This window comes from Aythya ferina (genome assembly GCF_964211825.1).
Source record: "Aythya ferina genome assembly, chromosome: 3".
Taxonomy (NCBI): domain Eukaryota; kingdom Metazoa; phylum Chordata; class Aves; order Anseriformes; family Anatidae; genus Aythya; species Aythya ferina.
Genome location: NC_140298.1, coordinates 79,060,297 through 79,075,594, shown reverse-complemented (window position 1 = coordinate 79,075,594; position 15,298 = coordinate 79,060,297). Strand labels below are relative to the sequence as shown.

The 15,298-nt window shown below is 43.1% G+C and overlaps 1 protein-coding gene across 6 annotated transcripts in view; it reads right to left on the bottom strand.

Moving 5' to 3' along the window:
- Positions 1-15,298, bottom strand: part of NCOA7 (nuclear receptor coactivator 7) — an 88,954-nt gene that overhangs the window by 62,030 nt on the left and 11,626 nt on the right. For all 6 annotated transcript variants that reach the window (XM_084512812.1, XM_084512814.1, XM_084512811.1 and 3 more), the window contains exon 2: positions 5,706-5,837. In XM_084512812.1, coding sequence (XP_084368938.1) covers positions 5,706-5,755 — 50 coding nt within the window. In that variant the 5' untranslated portion in view covers positions 5,756-5,837. The remainder of the gene's footprint in view (positions 1-5,705; positions 5,838-15,298) is intronic.

The window sequence follows — 15,298 nt, the reverse complement described above, 5'->3', positions numbered from 1 at the left end:
CATGGGTGCTACAGGAAACCTGCATAAACATCAGCACTTTGGCTCAGCAGAGCAAGAACAATTGCGAGGAGACAACTGCTGGCGAAACTGTAATGCAAGGAGCACTCAACGCAATGAGAGAATAAACCCAGAAAGATTCCAAATGGGTCCGCTTACAGCCTTACTGGTTTGTAACATGCAGCAAACTGACCCAAGGAGTGATGGTGCTGCCCCAGAGCAAGGGTCTGCGTGAGCCAGCCCCCTGCCTCCAGCAGGAGCCGCGTGTCAGGGGCAGGGAAGGAGCACAGCAGCGAGATGGCTGCGGGCGGCTCCTTCGCCCACTCCTCTTCAGACTGCAGCTGTTGAGAGCTCCTCAGCTAGGTATCGCTGACTCCTACTGCAACCAACTGCAAATGTTTACAGGTTAGGGTAAAGTTAGGTTGTAAACAGCTAACGTTACTGCAACGCTGTGTATGATTTACTGTATTACTTCTTTTTAGCTATTAAAAATAATTTATCGAAGAGAAGAGCTGCAAATTAGAGCTAAGTAACAAGTAAACGATAACTGTACTTAACACTCACGCACATAATCTTTGTAAGCCTTTGTTTGAATGTGCAAATCTCAATCTGCATGGATGCAAATTTAGCTATCTAAACCAAGAATCTAAACAAAATTAAAACAAGTTGTGAATTTCATCACTTTCCTTAAATATTCACATCACAAGGCAACATGAGGTGAGTATCAGGCTGTACAACTGGCTTCAGCCTCTGACTGCGTATTAGCAATCTGAAGCTAAACGGAGCCTCTGCCTACTCAGATGGGCTTTGGAGCATGTCCCAGACATTTACATAGTTTTTTTTTTTTCCAGAAGAATGATGCTAACAAGACAACAGTAAACTCAACAAACACAAAGGCACCCAATTCCCCATGACGATGTTTTCCCTAATAGAAGTACTTCATCTTTGACTTCAGAAAACTCTCAGTAGTGACCAAGAAATTGGGAAATAAAATTCATAGGTCCCTTGGAAACTATACAAAAAATAAAATAAAATCATTCAAAGTAAATATCAGTCTTAACGTACATCTCTATAAAGCATTCTTCAGATTAAGATCATTACAGATTAGAGACAACTATTAATAAGATTAACGTAAGCAACTTGTTCTAGTTGTTGAAAAACACCTTTTTTTTTTTCTCCCCAAATAAAGGATGTATTTGTTGTTCTCTGCTAAGGAAATAGTTGAAAGTTTCTTCACGTAGCAATGACAGATCATGTAAGGCATGGAAAAGGCTAGTTCACAGCAACGAGAGCTAAGAAATACAGAAAACTTAAAACTAAAAAGCCTATTTTGTCACTTGTTCAGAGAGCTGCTCAAATTCTTCCCTTGTGATTTGCCATCTCCTAGAACTTCTTGTCCAAATATATCCAGTAACACAGCACTTTGCAAGCAAAGCAACTCCAGCTTCGAGCTGCACATTCAGTCTTCCAGATTATCAACTTATACTCAATTCTTTTCATGACATGTGTCACTCATTTCAACAGTTTCTTTGTGAAATTTAGTGAAATTTGTAATAGCTATTCATTTTATAATTGTCTTAAAAACTATTCTTGAGAGAAATGGAACTAGGTTTCTATAAGCAACAATGATAATGAATATACCAAGAGACACCAAGTTAGCCAGGGTGGGGGTATCTGCTCTTTGTACTAAAGGAAATATTCCCTTCCTGGGGGCATGAGAGAATAGTCTTGGTACTGTAACAGCTACTTTGTTAACTTACTGCTTTCAGACTGCATCTCAGCACAACAAAATTTGGATTATCTGAAGTTTATGCATTTGTATCACATGCAAATACCATAAGTGAGTGAAATAACTCTGAACTCGATCATATGAAGCTGGCAGAGGAAAACTGAGAGGCTTTCTGCAAGAGCAGAGGGAAGGCAAAGGAAGCACAGCACAGAGGAAAACTGCACGTTGTATCAGGACTCAAGAGCCCATAACCACAGTAAAAAGAACCAAATGTCACAGGCAAGCAACAGCAGAGCACAGACCCAATACACACAGATGTACCATTGTTCATCCATATCACATTGTACCATTTATTTCTGACTGTCTGGATACCAGGAGAGCCTTCAGGGCAAGAGGAGACAGAGCTCTGTTCAAGAGCTGAAGTGACATTGGTCCATTTGGGAGCTATCGGCACAGAAGTAAACAGAAAAGCCTGGAAACACGGTTAAAAAAAAGGCAAGGAAACCTAACTATGCAGGACAGTCTTTAAGTAGGAGTAGCAGTGTTAAATAAGGACCCATTGCTTAAGAGAAATCTATGCATGCATGTTACTCTTCTACTTCTTGCCTGTTAAACTCCCACGAGCTGTAACATCTTATCTGCATAAGGAATCTAAATTGATCTTTGAGAAGTTTCCTAGCGATTTCTATTTCACTTGAAAAAGTGACTTGTTACAGTTCTTGACAACCAAGTCCTTTACCACAACACATGCTGGGTGAAAGGAGCACTTGGTAAGCAGAAGCAATGGATGGGGAAAGCTTTGTATTAGCTTCACTTCCCATGAGAAGGGGTAGGAACCTATTATAAGTGCAGTTTGTCAGCAGGGAAAAACTGCAGCACTGATGAGCATGAAGACCTGCTGAACAAAGATGCAATGGCTGAGTGCATCTCTTCAGTACATGAAGTTTACATATTTTATAGGATTTATGTTGAAACCAGCTTACTTGAAACACCAATGTGGGGCAACGAGATGCAGACAGTTGGTTCTTGTTAACCTCACATCCCCCTGGCAATGCAGGAGCTGGTTTGTCAGCACACTTCCAGGAGGGGCCAGGACTACACGAGCATGTAGACAAGAAGCTGCCTCCTGGTGGGAAGTCAGACCCTTTGGGGTGCTGGCAGGGCCATGAGGCCAGTGCTTGCTCTGCTGCTCATGCCCACACGTTGCCTCACGCTGCCTCGCGCTGCCAACACAGAGCCCAGGTTTCAGGTAGCAGGCATTTAAGACTGATACTGGTTTAAAGTAAAATTCCCTAAGATGCAAACATCTCCCCTTTTTAGCTAGTGCTTTTGTCCTTGTTAATACCGTAACAACCTTTCCCCTCGTATTAGCAAGTAAAGTTTTCTGTTTAAATCCATATATTTTCATGCATATAGCCCACAAGCCTGCTGTGAAACATTTTATTTCAGCAGCACCGCATATATAAGTTCTTTCCTTTCTAAGCAGAACCCTTCTCCTCAGCCCACAGTAGAGCAAAGCCCTTTCCCCCACCCTCCAGACATGGAGCACAGTTTTTCCTTTCGATGGCAGAGGGTCTAATGTGTTTTCCATTCTCTGCTTTGGCAAGTGGTAGAGTCCTCTCCCTTGAATATTTGATCTCATGCAGACATAACAAGATTACAGTAAATGGGGGGAGGGCAGTCCTTGCCCCATAAGAATGTTTACTGTACATATACCCACCGTACATATAATTACTTTTTGCAAATACTATTATTACCCTAGGCTCACAAAACAAAAGAGGCAAGGAAAAAAAAACAGAGTAATGGAAGTAGTAGTAACAGAAGTAGAGGGATACATGTGTTGGGGTATCACCCGAAGTTGCTCTTGGCCTAATAAGCATGAGCTCAAGCTAGCAGGAAAAGCAGGACATTTCACGTAGAACACAAACCAATCTGAATCTAGGGCCAAAACTATTAAACTTAGGTGCTCAAATACAAGGACAGAGCAGGTGTCTGCAGTCTATGCTACTAAACCAAAACTGAGAGCAACAAAGTACCCGCCTGAGTAAATTATCTAGGCGTGCCAATACTGGGCACCTAATGTAGACAAAAGTTTCCAACTTAAGTTAAAACTAACACTTTAAAAATCAAACAAACAAAACCAAAAACAAATCAACAAACAGTTACTGGCCTTGCTAGGACTGCCTTTGCACTAAAGGCAATACAAACCAGCTAACTGTTCAGGTACTTCTGTGACACTTCCATGGGCCATCGTGTATCATGTCATAAATGTCAGAGCATTTATCTGCGAGATACTCTGGCAGCTGCTTGCTGGAGGAAGCACGCCAGACTAAAACTGTGGGCATGTAAATTCTGTTCTGCTTCTGTCCCTGACTGCTCACCCAGACGATGCATGTGAATGTGAGCTGCGCACAACGCCTTCTGACCTGTGTCAGTGTCTATTAAACATGACCAAAGGGTCTGTGATAGCATCCGCGTAGAAACGATACGTGGTTTGCTTAGAGTGGAACTTCCACTTAAGGACCTAAGACCTACAGAAAGGAAAAGGATTCAAGCCAGGAGGCAAAAAGATAGATGACCTCCCCATTGCTACACAGCAGGTAAGTGCTACAGCTCCAAACTGATTTCAGGTCTTTTTGACCCTTACTTAATGTCCTGTGCCCATTTAGGAAACGCTGCCCCCGTGAGCACTTGTAAGAGAATAGCCACAGGTGACATAGAAAAGCTGCAAAACAAATTAAATAAAATGTCAAGGAGGACTTGGCTGAAAGCATCTCATGGCAGTTGCAATTTGTTTAGCAGACAGCATTCAGAAAGGACTCAGAACATTCTCTTCAATGCTACAGCTCCTTACTCAGACACCTCTTGAAGATCATGTCTTCCTTAACAAGTTACTTTTTCCTTTATGAAATCTCTTCACATATGTTTTCCCCTATTTGATACATCCTCTGCCTACAGCTGCGACTGTTTATTTCCACTTCTCAGAATCATAAATCACAACATTCCTTTCTGACAATATCGACATAATTGCATTTCTCCAAATGAAAAGCAAGCTACCTGACCTTAACAGGTATCCTTCACCACAAAACCTTCTAAAGTCTTTAGTTATGATTACATGCCACACGAAGAGCAATTTAATCAATACTGCAACTTTTCTTCACACTACTTCTTCAAGGTGGTGTGACAGAGATGTCTCTAGGTGTCTGTAACATACTTAGGCTGGTGTTTTAGCACAGTTTCAGTAACAGTTGTTTAACACAGAGTAGAAAGAGTACAGACTTTTCCATTTCAGTGGTGCAGGAGGTTCCTCAGAATCAAAGATGTTTTTTATACTGATTTTATCCCTCCTCCTATCCCTACAGAAGTAAATGAGCTTTGGTTCTTCTTTTACATCAGAGCTCAGAGATTACTACAGACATACTAAATTATCAAGTAAAAGTTATCAGGAAATTTATGTCACTTTGTTTGAACAATCAATTCCAAATGATAAAAAAGGAATGACTGAAAAAATGTAGCTTGTATTCATATAGATGATAAAGTCCAGGCAGCTTAACCCATCAGCATATAGCTACCTTTTCTTAGCTCACCTTAACCTACAAGATAATACTACTTAATCTGTGCTTTATTTGAGTCAGATAAGCTTTAGGTTTAGACATTTTTGTTTTAGATATGTTTATTTTTACAAACACTCTCCAGAATGCAATGCTGGAAGCTCAACTTCTGTGCACTGTGCAACTGAGTACCCAGGGACAGTTTTCTGTTATAAATAACAATTATAATTCAAGTTTGTCTTCACTACCCAAAGAGAACAAATCACCACTCCAACACTAGGGACAGGGCAAGAAAGCACTCTTTGGACACATAACACAGCTCGGGGTTTATTTTTATGTATGATTTTAAAATTGTAAAGCCTTGTGAAAAAGGCAGAGCGGGGAGTTTAATATTTTAATCAGCACTGAAATAAAACCCATAACCTTACCGAGCAAAATAGCCTTGTCTTCGTTCCTTCTTCTCTTCCTTGGTCTCCATTATGTGCACTCAAATGGGCAAGGTGAGCGGCCGGGCGTGATGCTCTTCTTCCCCTCAGTACCTCATATCCAGGTAGAGCTCCCTGTATATAACATTTACAAACAGGAAGTTCATAAATCACCACGTCAACAACACCTGACACAGCAACAAAGCAAAGTAAAACTTTAACTAGTCAATGCTTGTCATGCAGCATCAATTCAGTACACAGTAAGACAAAATACAATAAATGCACTCAGGCCAGTTTCCCCAGCACAGAAGGAGGCATACTACAAAGCAGGTAATCCAAAGAGCAGCAGCAAGTTGTAAAACCCTGGAAGGATACAAGTCTTCTGCAAGTTTACACCAAAACATCTTCTGTGTAGGAAGACTGAGACTGCTCAAAAACATCCCATAGAAACAGTAAAACCAGACTTTGTAATAGTTCTTTAAAACGGCAAAAGATCAGGTTTAAGAACAAAGGAGAGGAGAAAAGAAAAAAGTAACCGAGCTTCTTTACACTGGTTTTATTGTTGGCAACAAGACACACGTTCAAACAGGCATACAGGGAGAAGGCACGGGACCGACCTCCTGCTCTGCAGACAAATTGCAGAAGCGCTGTCAGACCTGTGCACCAGGAGGTGGGAGTTGTCGAACGGCTCGGCGCTGCCTGCAGTTAGTGACATGCCACAGCAACTGCTTTCAGACAGTCCTGCCAGCAAGGTTCATCCCCTTCCCCTCCCCAATATACATTCAGGCCACCCTGATGGCTTGTACACATGCACACCTTAAGTTATTATTATTTTAATCAGTACCCCAGATTAAAGTTTAAACCAGAAGTTACTACTGAACATTTGAGTCTAATGGACTGTATAACAAAGAAATGGAGATCACGTAACTGATGATTCACAGAAGAACAATTCCTCCAGACCTAATCAGCTCCCATTATTTTTTTCCCTGCATTAGAAGACCACAAGCTACAAGCTACCAGATGTCAACAACAGAGATCACGTAGTAACAATGGATTAATCTATTTGAAAACCTAAAGAGCATATCGTGCTACATTCTTTCAGAAATACTTGCCACAACATTTTCTCCTCATTTATGGAGCCTCAGACCACGGCAATTAAAGTTCATTGCTTCAAAACGCGCATCCCTCACTCATTAATTTTGCACACAGCCAGGAGACCATAAGGAATCTGATTTCTCTGATCTCTGTGCATCAGGCAGGGCCTTATTCTAATGGTCAGTATGTGACAGCACTCTTTGCATGGCAAATTTGCCTATGACATCTTTGGTTTATAAATAGAAGATTCCTTTATCTCCACAAGTTAACGCATGGTGCGGGCTCCAGCAGAATGCAGACGTCTAGCAGACAGCAGCCTGCTCTGCTGGCCAGCCTATGTAAGGGCATCGCACACCTCCCCAGAATTTAGGCACATCCCCACCCTCCCTGGTGAGTGAGAAGTAGGCTCTCAGGCCTTCAGAGAATCAAAAACCATTTCTGTTAGCACTGCATGGTGAGTTACAAAAATCTTCCAAAAGCACACACTTGCCACCTCCATGGCAAACTACATGAAGCTCAAAGAAAGCAACAGATTTTCCCTCCCTCTACGACATACTGTGTGTGCACAGGAGCACTGAGTGGTCATGTCAGAGTCTCACGTTGTTATCAAGAACTACCAAATGACCAGAGCAGTGAGACAGGACTGATACCACAAACAGAAGGAGCACAGAGGGACCCATGGGGATTAGAACAGGGAAGTGTCAAGGGTCCCTCAAACAGGACAGCTGGAAAGCACCGCATGAATGGCGAGATGCCGGATCTCTCCCTGGGGCCTCACCCTGTGCAAGAGGTGGAGGCACACTCCATCCATCCCTTCTCTTCCTCTCCCATGGTTTACTGATCCCACCCCGCAGAATATCTGCTCCAACATGTCGCTTCCAGATGAAGGGAGCATCACCGACCGAGGAGCCAGGAGGAGAAAACCCTGCCTGCCCCCAGCCCTGCCCTGCCAGTGCAGGAGCAGCACCCCCTGCTGCAAGGTGGGGCGAGGAGAGGGGCAGCTGCTGGGAGGGCTTCTGCCTGGAGCTGCAGCAGGTGCCAGCACAAAGCAACCTGCCCACCGTGAGGTCTGCTGAACTCAGAACAGATCAGAGCAGGGCGCTCAGCAAACAGGAGCCTTGTCCATGGACCTGAGGGAACAAAGGAATTCAGGGGAAAATGGCTTATTTTGGGACTTATTTATTTCCTTTGGAAATAAAAATACACAGGGATCTTGTATCCTGTAATCAATTACTAGGAATTCTCACAATAAAATAATTTAACATCAGTCCCACTCCGTTGACTTAAAACTTATTTAGCTTACCTTCTTAAAAGAAACTAAGGAATTATTCTAGGAAGGTCTATTTAAAGTTGAAAATTATACTTTGGAAATGTTTTCTTTCAGTACCAGGAAAAGCAAAACGATTTGTACAGCCTTCATGACCTCTGAGTTTATTTTTGTTCTTTGTAACCTTTCATGTACTAGTTGGCTTTAAGGAAAAAAAAAAAAAAATGAAAGCGAGGAGGACCACAGAGTAGCATGCAGTGATTGCTACTAAAAGCAGTGTTTTTGAAATGCCCTTTTCAATTTTTAGTTAAGTAGGAGTACAAAAGCAGCATTTACTTTGTAGGTTTTCAGTGGTATTTTAAAGTTAATCAGAAAAAGCAAACCAATTCCACGCTTCACCCCTACCTGTCCTTCATAATCTCCCAATTAAAAAAAAAAAACAAAACACAACACGGGTATTCTTTATTGATATTAACTGCTTAAAATGTTATTATGGATACATGATTAAAATGAATCTTGGCTTCCTAGTAGCTGTTCTGTGTTAGAGATGAAGATGGAATTGGGCAGACTATTAAACATGTATATATTTGGGGAATGTTTCTACGCTGGGAGACGGCCATGTTACTCATAGATCGTGAGTACAGTCCAAGCCCAAATGATGACAAAGCTGATTTTATGGAAATTTCAGACTCCCTTTAACCCTCTCTACACCGAAGCAGAAATAGATAGTGACTACTTTATTTTATGTGTCTACAGCAATACTATTTCTTTTACTAGATAACTTCAAAAGGAAAGATATTCCTGAAGCACAATGTATTTATGTAAGCATCCTGTTAGAAATCTACTGCTCTCCAAATTCAGCAGAGTCAGGTAACATCTCACCTAACAATTACAGGAAGAAAAGAACAAAACACTTAAAAATACACTATGTTTTGCCATTAGTTCTAGTGCTTTGGACTTTCTCGCTTAAATTAGCGTATTTTTGGATCCTTGCTCCTTTGCCTGTTTAGGCATGCTGCTAGGGCTCTGCTGAGGATGCCGCTTGCTCTGCTCAGGGGTTAAGAGCCCAGAACTCCTGTTTGCTGGCTCTGAAGCAGCAATCGCCAGTCCTGCAATTGTGAGCATTATTTTCCAAAACCATGCACATGAACCACAGCACATTCCGCAGCACCAGCAACGCAGGAGCCAATGAAGTATCTGATTAATTTGAGAACATTCAATGGACCTGATAGCACATTGTTGGCCATCTGTGTCAACTGCAAGTCCTGGAAAGATGCACAGAGGAAAAAAAGGAAAGCATAAAACTATTAGAGTGCCCAAAGGAGGGCTATGAAGATGGTGAAGGTTCTAGAGAGCAAGATGTATGAGGAGCAGCTGAGGTCCCTTGGTTTGTTCAGCCCAGAGCAGAGCAGGCTGAGGGGAGGCCTCATGGCGGCCTGCAGCTCCCTCACGAGCGGAGCGGAGGGGCAGGCGCTGAGCTCTGCTCTCTGGGGACAGCGACAGGACCCGAGGGGACGGCATGGAGCTGGGACAGGGGAGGGTCAGGCTGGGGGTTAGGGAAAGGGTCTGCACCCAGAGGGGGTTGGGCACTGGGACAGGCTCCCCAGGGCAGCAGTCACAGCACCAAGCCCACTGGAGTTCACAGGTGTTTGGACAACACTCAGACACATGGTCTGATTTTTGGGTGGTCCTGTGTGCAGCCAGGAGTTGGACTCGATGATCCTCGTGGTCCCTTCCAACTCAGGATATTCTGTACTGTAAGATCATGCAAGTCTCTCTCTGTCTCTCTCTCTGACCCTGCTGTGCCAGTCTCTCTCAACCTTTTACCAGGTGACAAAATGCAGCAGTTCCCTATTCTGCAAATGGAGAACTGAGATACAAGAAGTACCCTCTACACACTCACACGAGCCCAGAAGAGCAATGTGCACAAGTATCCTCCCAGCACCTTTACTCCGAGCAGCCCCGGTAACAAACAGCAACGAGCACAAAGGAGGAGACCAACCTGACAAGGAACCAGCTATTATTGTCACCATAAAAATTGAACTGACAAACTACAGAAACCCATAGCACAGTCTCATCTTTATTTGGCTCTGTGGCAACTACAGCTCAGGTCCACAGGAGGAAGTAAAAAGCCCAAGTTCCTCTGTGGATCTAGGTTCAAATGGTTCTCCTAACTCCTTCAGGTAGAATTGAACCGAACTTACAAAAACCAAATCAAAGGCAGGTAGCATCCTGTACCTTAGCAGGGGCTCTACACGGCAAGAGTGATGGCAGCAATCACACCGTGAAAAGATGACAGAGGCGGCGAGAGGCCTAAGCACAGGTTTTCCATCACCAGAAAAGCAGAGCTGACATGGCAGAAAGCTCCCGTCAGGCTGAGGACATAGCAAGGACAGCCCGCTGTGCAGAGGAGCAGCACGTGTCCCACGGGCACGCACCGCAGCCCACACCTGCTCTCTGCTGCTGCGTCCCTCGCAGAACCTGCTTCTTATTTCTGCTTTCTTGCTTTACCTCTGACCCTGAGACTACAGGCAAACAGCACGCAGCCACTCAGGCAACTACACGTTTCCTTACTGTGGTCTGCTGCCACACAAACATCCCAGCGCTGCCTCCTGTCAGTCTGGGGCATGAACCATCACCGATGACTCTGCCCAGCCCCACAGCACAGCGTCTTCTTACCACGTCTGGGTAGGGGTGGCCCTTCTGGCCCCTAAAAGAGTGCACCATGAGAGGTGATGAGGATTACACCAACAGGTCAGTTTTAAGACCAAAAAAATTAAAGATATATATGAAGTACTTTAAGTGCAATATTAAAAACTTCCATCAAGCTGACAGAGTAAAATATTGTACAACAAACCACAGGTAGAGGGAAGTATTTTAGTGTTAGCTCTCAAACTGAATGCCTGGGGTTGCTGTCTGCACCTCTGGTCAGCCCAAAGCAGTTACCAGGGCACTCTGCAGATGCATGCTAACACAGCTACAGCATAGGGTCACACACAACCCACTGGAGTATATGGCAGTGGAAACAGGGTATCACAGGACAGGCGACATCCCCATTTGCTACCAGGCCACATATAATGCACACGATTAAGATTCACCAGCCAAAGCACTAACATCAGCTCAATCTAATAATTCAATATCAACTAGTATCAACATTAATTCCAGCATACATCGCATTTTCATACGCAGGAAGGGGAAAGCACATTAGCACCTTAGAAGACGTGCTAAACTTTGCAGTATTTCATTAACGTCTCACTGATTGAACTAACCAGGTTGAGTTTTAAGGCTTTTATATTCTGCTAAGGCATTTCACTTGGTGTTATCATAAAGATAAAGGCTTCAGAATAAACACTACCACATCTTAAGATGAAAGAATAACAGAAATGCACAGCCAACAAAGATGAAAGTAGCCACAGTTTTTTTAGTCTTTGCTTCAGGCAGAATGACTTTGCTAAAATGAGACTGGAAGTTTTCAGGAAAGTGCTAGCACACACCAGCAAAACACAGCAGAGACTAGTTACGTTAATTAAGATTCAGCAGAGCAAACAAAAAAAAAAGGAAGTTAATTTTAAAACTATCTTAAAATAAATACAAGTTTTACTACAATTACCATGTAAAATATAAAGTTACTTCTAAAACATTAATAAACTCTATCCTCATAAAGTACCACCAGTCCATTATATTTAATTGAAGGGTACCAAACTAAACTAGGAGAGCTTCCTCGCTTCAGTGAAGTTAGGGCTGATCACACAACTCCTGCTAAGGAGTAAAAGCCTTATTTATGTATGCAACTCCACTGACCTTTAAAAGTGTTCAGCCTGTCATGTTCCTTGGAACAAGGCTGCACTCTCAGAAGCCCCAAATGCAAGAATTAAAAGACTGAAAATTAATTCGTATGCAGAAACAATTTCTAGAGTCCCTGTTCAGGTTGAACACAGACCGGTGTCATGATTTCTCCAAATGGAGAGCCCGACAGTGATTTGATGTGGTTGTTGTACCCCATAGACCCATAACAGCACATTCAGAAGCCCAGGACAGTAAAGATGAGATCTGGAGATGAGATACACAAAACAAAAACACACCTGTTCATAAGGAACTGGCTGCAGTGGCTTAGGAGGTGGTTATCCCCACGGCAGAGGAGTAACAAGCTAATAAGCTGACCATTTTCATTCCGTACTAATGCAATAGAAGCAGGCTATGCTTAGATCACCTTCAACTTGCCAACTGGGTCTTCAAGAGCCCGTCCAAACAAAGAGTTCAAATAAAATAAACTCAACAGGTCAATACAATAGACACGTCTGATGCAGAAGCAGAACGATAACAAAAACTTGATTCAGTTCCAATGGACTTTCCAGCTGAATCATTCCTAGCCTACTTGGGAGGAGAATTTTACCACTAACTCAGGCTATCGCATTTCACACAGAATAAGGGAAGCAAAGGAGTTGCCAGAAAGCCCAGCCCATGAGTGAGAGCTGTCGAGAGAAAATCATCCAGATGTTATCTTCCCTGACTGGCAGCTGAACATCACCAGATGCATTTTCTGTAAGGACCAACGCATTCTACTACACACTTTAGCTGTGAAATGAAACAAAACACAATGTAAGCCAGTGACAAGCAGACTGCTATGCCACACTGAATGTAAAAGTGCAGCACTGTTTGAAATAGAGCCACTTCTTTCATTTTTAAATCACCAATAAAGTTCCTACAGAATTTATTGCCCACTGGAGTTTTAAAAGAATTAACCCCTTCCTTTTCTTGTATCCCCTGTATTAACTCACCCCTGTTCAAGTAAACATCAAGGCCAAGCCCTCTGAACCCAGCCACCTTTCACGCTCACATTGTACAGGCATACACGGTACACTGAGACAACACCGCAAGTCCTGCATACTTTATGGAGTGTTGACAGAAAACACTGGTGTCTTCCCACCAAATACTGTAACAAAAGATAAAAGGCAGCAGGAAAAACATTAGCATTTGGATAAGGAGAATTAACTCCATAGCCACTAAAGCACAGACAACCTCATACACGTGAAGAATAGAAGCACCCAAGAATTTGCAGGGTACTGGTTCCAGTTATTTGTAAGAGTCCAGTAATTTTTAGAAACCTTATGAAATAAACTAAGCCTCTCAACATTCTTTGTCAAAAACATTGCTTTCAGTTCACAGGCAAGAGGCTGAGATCCAGAAGGATGTTGTGGTCATTCTGCAAAGTTATTACAAAACCGCAGCTCCTTTAACTGCAAGCAAAATGCCTTGTCCATTGTGCCTTTCTTTCCCAGGATGCCTTTTGAATGAAGTGAAGCCTGTGCTTACACCACGTACTGAGGTATTTCTACCACTGTTTATACGGCATTTCTGAGTCAGATCCTAGATGCCTGATGTATGGCAACAGTTCCACCACTTCTGAACAATAGGAGGATGCGGTATACCCTATCCAGAGATGAGAAGACAGATGTACTTGTTTCTTACCTTTCCCTAGAGCATGCAGGGCACATACACAAAGGGCTTGTAGGTATGTACACAGCAGCATACAACTGAAAAACTAAGTGCTTCTAGTTTTATAAAAAACAAAAATTCATGAACACTATAGACACATCACCCCACATTCAGAAAACTCCCTTGGGATTACTTTGCTATTTGACAGTTGACACCAGCAGGTTCCTTGCTTGTAACAACTGCTAGATTTATGACCTGTTTATAAACATTTAAAGGAAAGCCTGCACAGGTATGTTTTGACAAGGTTTTGACACACGCGTACACAAATCAATGCCACTCCCAGAGCAGATGACTTACAGGTTCTCTGCTCTTTTTTTTTTTAAACAAACAAACAAACAAACAAACAGATGTGACCAAGTCCTCCCTCAATGCCCCGCACTGAACCAAGCAAAGGGACAGAAGGAGCCCCTAAGCAGCGCAGTGTTACAAGCCAGCATGAGGTTGCAAAGGGGCTTTGAACAATCTAATCTAGCTTGGCAGGGAGGTTGAACTAGATATCTTTAAGGTCCCTTCTAACCCAACCCATTCTGTGATTCTCTGAAAATCATCCAGCTGCCTGGTGCCACCTCTGAGCCAGCTGAGCCATCAGAACAGTCCCATATGCAGGATGCTGTTAAGGGACACTGGATCACAGCATCACATACCCTAGGCCTGGCCACAGCTCACAGCTGCTCCTGTAGCACTCAAGTGGGATTTGCATTGGCAAATAATGCAGAGTTCCTGACACAGCAGCACCACTGCTGAGAAGTACAGCAAATGTCCTTTACCAATTGAGTGGACCTCGGCCAGCAAAAGTGCCGAGCCAAAGAAATTGGGCTTTCTGAAGCCATTAAAACACACCCTGCAGCAAGCAGTTCCCGCGACTTGAAGTACTGCTGCCCTTCGCCTTTCTCCCTTTCACCTACTGCAACTCTTTATCACTCTTACTCCAGAAGTTACCAGACCAATTACCTGTGTGTAACAGTCATCGGAAGAGACTGTATCTGCAGCTCAGTTATCTCCTGCCATACCAGCTCACACCTATTTCCACGGGCTGACCTACGGAAAGCAGAACCAGGCTTTGCACCACACAGATAAACTGCACACATGGACGTGTTTTTTTTCTGCCAACTCTGCCATAAAAGAACTGCAGCAGAAAGCTGGGACAGATGTCTGTAGATGTAACTCTGGTGCAGTCACCCAGCATGGTGAACGTACTGTTTGACACCTGGGAAGAGGAGTGCTGCTGATGAAGCCTACAGCCAGCAAGCTCAAGGTGAGAGGCACAGCCTACAAGAGATAAACACATACTCACAGTTTCACAAATTTACTCTCTTCTCAGTTCCTGCCCCACCAACCCAATAAAGGATTATACCAAAGATAAATCAAGTAGAGGTAGGTTTGAAAGCGACCAATGTTCTTACTTTGAAGAGTCACATCAAGAAAAACAAAGACGCAGCTCAATACTTGGCACAAATACACGTACTGTAAATTCCCTTCTAATTACTTCAGGTCCCAAAACGCTTAAGCATAACATTAGGTTTCTATTTACAAATAGCCCTGCTGTATTCAGTGAGACTTGGTTAGCATGTTCTCGGTGCTCTACAGAACAAGGCCAAGAAACAAGAAAGTATAAAAATATGCAGAAATCCATCAGGTTAATGGGAAGTGTTGCAATCAGCCAGGTACATTTCCCACAAAATTAATAATTGTGCTGTGAATATTACCATAAACTTTTATTTAGAAAGTCCCTATTATT